The sequence below is a fragment of the Clupea harengus genome, chromosome 23, assembly GCF_900700415.2.
Source record: "Clupea harengus chromosome 23, Ch_v2.0.2, whole genome shotgun sequence".
In the NCBI taxonomy this organism is placed as follows: Eukaryota; Metazoa; Chordata; class Actinopteri; order Clupeiformes; family Clupeidae; genus Clupea; species Clupea harengus.
In genome coordinates this window covers 24,950,765-24,954,750 of record NC_045174.1, presented here as the reverse complement: position 1 = coordinate 24,954,750, position 3,986 = coordinate 24,950,765, and the positions used below count along the sequence as shown (strand labels likewise).

Genomic DNA, 3,986 nt, shown 5'->3' with positions numbered 1-3,986 from the left:
GATCAGGTCAGTAGGTCACCCTCCTCTGCATGCTGCTGGTGCCCGTCGTCATGGCGATCAGGTCAGTAGGTCACCCTCCTCTGCATGCTGCTGGTGCCCGTCGTCATGGCGATCAGGTCAGTAGGTCACCCTCCTCTGCATGCTGCTGGTGCCCGTCGTCATGGCGATCAGGTCAGTCTCATGGCCTACCCTCAGGAGCTTTGCTCTCTCCTCCATCTCCCTCTCTTCTCTCTCTTCCCCTTCTCCCCTTTTCTCCCTCTCTTTCTCTCCCTCTCCTTTCCCTCTCTCTATCTCTCTTTCCTCTCCGCTCTTTCTCTCTCCACCTCTCTCTTGCAGCGGATGTTAAGGGAATGGTAGCAGGCAAATTGAAAATGCTCAAAGAGGTTAATGATGATATTACTATGATACTTATATGCAGAAGGGGGGAGTGTGTGTGTGTGTGTGTGTGTGTGTGTGTGTGTGTGTGTGTGTGTGTGTGCTTTGTTGGTGTAAACATGACAAAAAGTACAGTATTTTAATAAAGGAGTCTCTCTCTCTCTCTCCCCCCCTCCCCTCTCTCTCCCCCCTCTCTCCCCCCCCCTCTTTCTCTCTCTCTATCCCTCTATCCCTCTCTCTCTCTCTCCTTCTGTATCTCTCTCCCTCTCTATCTCTCCCTCTCTCCCTCTCTCTCTCCCTCTCTCTCTCTCCCTCTCTCTCCCCCTCAGTTACTACTTCCTGCTGGTCTTCCCGCCCTCGTTCCCCCAGTGGAGCTCAGGGGAGGCGGAGCCATCTGTCTTTGTGGGCGGATCCTCTCAGGAGCACCGCCCACTCGTGGATGAAGATGAGGAAGAGGAGCAGGAGGAGAGGGCTCTGAGTGACGGCACAGGTGGGTCGGAGACGAGGGTGAGGGTGAGGGTGAGGGTGTGGGTGTGAGGTTGAGGGTGTGGGTGAGGGTGTGTGTGTGTGTGTGTGTGTATGTGAGGGTAGTGAGGGTGAGGGCAGTTTATCAATCAATCAATTAATCTATCTCTGATCTCCTTAAAGTTAACATACATCACAAATAAAATGTGTGTGTGTGAGTTAGATCACCCTAACCGTGTGTGTGTGTGTGTGTGTGAGTGTGAGTTAGATCACCCTAACCATGTCTTGGTCCTCTCAACAGAACTGAAGTCAACAGGAGCTCTCAACTTCACAGAGAAACTGGTCATCCTCAAGGTGTGTGTGTGTGTGTGTGTGTGTGTGTGTGTGTGTGTGTGAGAACGTATTGTGTTTAGTGTGTGTGTGTCCGTGTGTAACATACGTTTGTGTATTTATTGTGTGTGTGTGTATATATTGTGTGTGTGTGTGTATTTATTGTGTGTGTGTGTGTGAGAACGTATTGTATTTAGTGTGTGTGTGTCCGTGTGTAACATACGTTTGTGTATTTTTTGTGTGTGTGTGAGAACGTATTGTATTTAGTGTGTGTGTGTCCGTGTGTAACATACGTTTGTGTATTTATTGTGTGTGTGTGTGTGTGTGTGTGTGTGTGTGTGTGTGTGTGTGTCTGTGTCTGTGTGTGTTTCCTCAGGGTCTGATTCGGTTCATAGTGCCTCTGGCGGTGGTCTACTTCGCTGAGTACTTCATCAACCAGGGACTGGTGAGTGGCCTCTGGCGCCCCCAGCAGGCTCTCCGCTGCTATGACACCCCAAGCTTCACAGACCATTTACAGGGTCAGCTTCAACCAGTTAGCATCAGCCAGTTAGCTTCAACCAGTTAGCATCAGCCAGTTAGCTTCAACCACTTAGCATCAACCAGTTAGCTTCAACCAGTTAGCTTCAGCCACTTAGCATCAGCCAGTTAGCATCAGCCACTTAGCATCAGCCAGTTAGCTTCAGCCAGTTAGCATCAGCCAGTTAGCTTCAACCAGTTAGCTTCAACCAGTTAGCATCAGCCAGTTAGCATCAGCCAGTTAGCTTCAACCAGTTAGCATCAGCCAGTTAGCTTCAACCACTTAGCATCAGCCAATTAGCATCAGCCAGTTAGCTTCAACCAGTTAGCTTCAACCAGTTAGCTTCAACCAGTTAGCTTCAACCACTTAGCATCAGCCAGTTAGCTTCAGCCAGTTAGCATCAGCCAGTTAGCTTCAACCAGTTAGCATTAGCCAGTTAGCTTCAGCCAGTTAGCATCAACCAGTTAGCATCAACCAGTTAGCTTCAACCAGTTAGCATCAACCAGTTAGCTTCAACCAGTTACCAATCAGTTCCTGTTGCCACTGGTCATGTGTCTGTGTAGCTGGTCAGGCTATTGGCCACTGGTCATGTGATGTCAGCTGGTCAGGCTATTGGCCGTTGTATATTTTGGTGCCAAAACTTGAAACAAGATGGCGGCGGTGCTGGCCTGAAGTCACTGTGTGTGTGTGTGTGTGTGTGTGTGTGTGTGTGTGTCACTGTGTGTTAATCATTTCTGCAGTTGGAGCTGTTGTTCTTCCCAGAGTCCTCCCTGTCCCACGCCGAGCAGTATCGATGGTAAGACCACTGTGTGTGTGAGTAAGTGTGTGTGTGTGTGTGTGAGTGTGTGTGTGTGTGTGTGTGTGTGTGAGTGTGTGAGTGTGAGTGTGTGTCTGTGTGTGTGTGTGTGTGTCAAACTGAACTAACCAGTTAAAAGTCTGCTTTGTCTGTAGTTCTAGAAACCAATGAAATGCCGCCATGTTTGAGTTTCCAGATATTTGAAAAAGTCTGAAGGTTTGGGGGCAAGAACAGAGAAAAGAATTGAGTTGTATGGAAACGGTGTCATGCTCTTCCCTCTGTGTGTGTGTGTGTGTGTGTCTGTGTGTGTGTGTGTGTGTGTGTGTGTGTGTGTCTGTGTCTGTGTCTGTGTCTCTGTCTGTGTGTGTGTGTGTGTGTGCCTGTGCGTGTGTCTGTGTGTCTGTGTGTCTGTGTCTGTGTCTGTGTCTCTGTCTGTGTGTGTGTGTGTGTGTGTGTGTGTGTGTGTGTGTGTGTGTGTGTGTGTGTGTGTGCAGGTACCAGTCTCTGTACCAGATTGGTGTGTTGGTGTCGCGCTCTTCTCTCTTCTGCCTGAGGATCCGCTGGGTCGGGGTTCTGTCTGCACTACAGGTGAGATGTGTGTGTGTGTGTGTGTGTGTGTCTGTGTGTGTGTCTCTGTGTGTGTGTGTGTGTGTGTATGTGTGAGAGAGTCTGTGTCTGTGTGTGTTTGCGCGTGTGTGTGTGCTTTACTCCAATAGTGTGTGAACGCAGTTCTTTTGACGTCCGGTGTGTGTGTGTGTGTGTATGTGTGTGTGTGTGTGTGTGTGTGTGTGTGTGTGTGCTTTACTCCAAAAGTGTGTGAACGCAGTTCTTTTGACGTCTGGTGTGTGTGTGTGTGTGTGTGTGTGTGTGTGTGTGTGTGTGTGTGTTTTACTCCAACAGTGTGTGAACGCGGTGCTGCTGACGTTGGCTGTGTGTGTGTGTGTGCTCTATATTCACGTGTTGTGTGTGTGTGTGTGTGCGCGTGTGTGTGTGCTTTACTCCAAAAGTGTGTGAACGCAGTTCTTTTGACGTCCGCTGTGTGTGTGTGTGTGTGTGTGTGTGTGTGTGTGTGTGTGTGTGTGTGTTTTACTCCAACAGTGTGTGAACGCGGTGCTGCTGACGATGGCGGTGTGTGTGTGTGTGTGCTCTATATTCACGTGTTGTGTGTGTGTGTGTGTGCGCGTGTGTGTGTGCTTTACTCCAAAAGTGTGTGAACGCAGTTCTTTTGACGTCCGCTGTGTGTGTGTGTGTGTGTGTGTGTGTGTGTGTGTGTGTGTGTGTGTTTTACTCCAACAGTTTGTGAACGCGGTGCTGCTGACGATGGCGGTGTATTACCAGTTCCTGCCGGCTGTCTGGGTCGTCCTCGTCATCGTCTTCTATGAGGGGCTGCTGGGTGGAGCCGCCTACGTCAACACCTACTACTCAATCAGCACAGAGGTGTGTGTGTGTGTGTGTGTGTGTGTGTGTGTGTGTGTGTGTGTGTGGAGCCGCCTACGTCAACAC

General features: G+C 49.7%; 1 protein-coding gene across 1 annotated transcript in view; it reads left to right on the top strand.

Moving 5' to 3' along the window:
* The window catches only part of LOC116218613 (battenin-like), a 47,700-nt gene that overhangs the window by 42,639 nt on the left and 1,075 nt on the right, over nucleotides 1-3,986 (top strand). Inside the window, exons 2-8 of the mRNA XM_042703139.1 lie at nucleotides 7-171; nucleotides 705-865; nucleotides 1,142-1,194; nucleotides 1,547-1,615; nucleotides 2,428-2,483; nucleotides 2,978-3,071; nucleotides 3,780-3,920. Of these exons, the coding sequence (XP_042559073.1) occupies nucleotides 140-171; nucleotides 705-865; nucleotides 1,142-1,194; nucleotides 1,547-1,615; nucleotides 2,428-2,483; nucleotides 2,978-3,071; nucleotides 3,780-3,920 (606 nt within the window). The 5' untranslated portion in view covers nucleotides 7-139. The remainder of the gene's footprint in view (nucleotides 1-6; nucleotides 172-704; nucleotides 866-1,141; nucleotides 1,195-1,546; nucleotides 1,616-2,427; nucleotides 2,484-2,977; nucleotides 3,072-3,779; nucleotides 3,921-3,986) is intronic.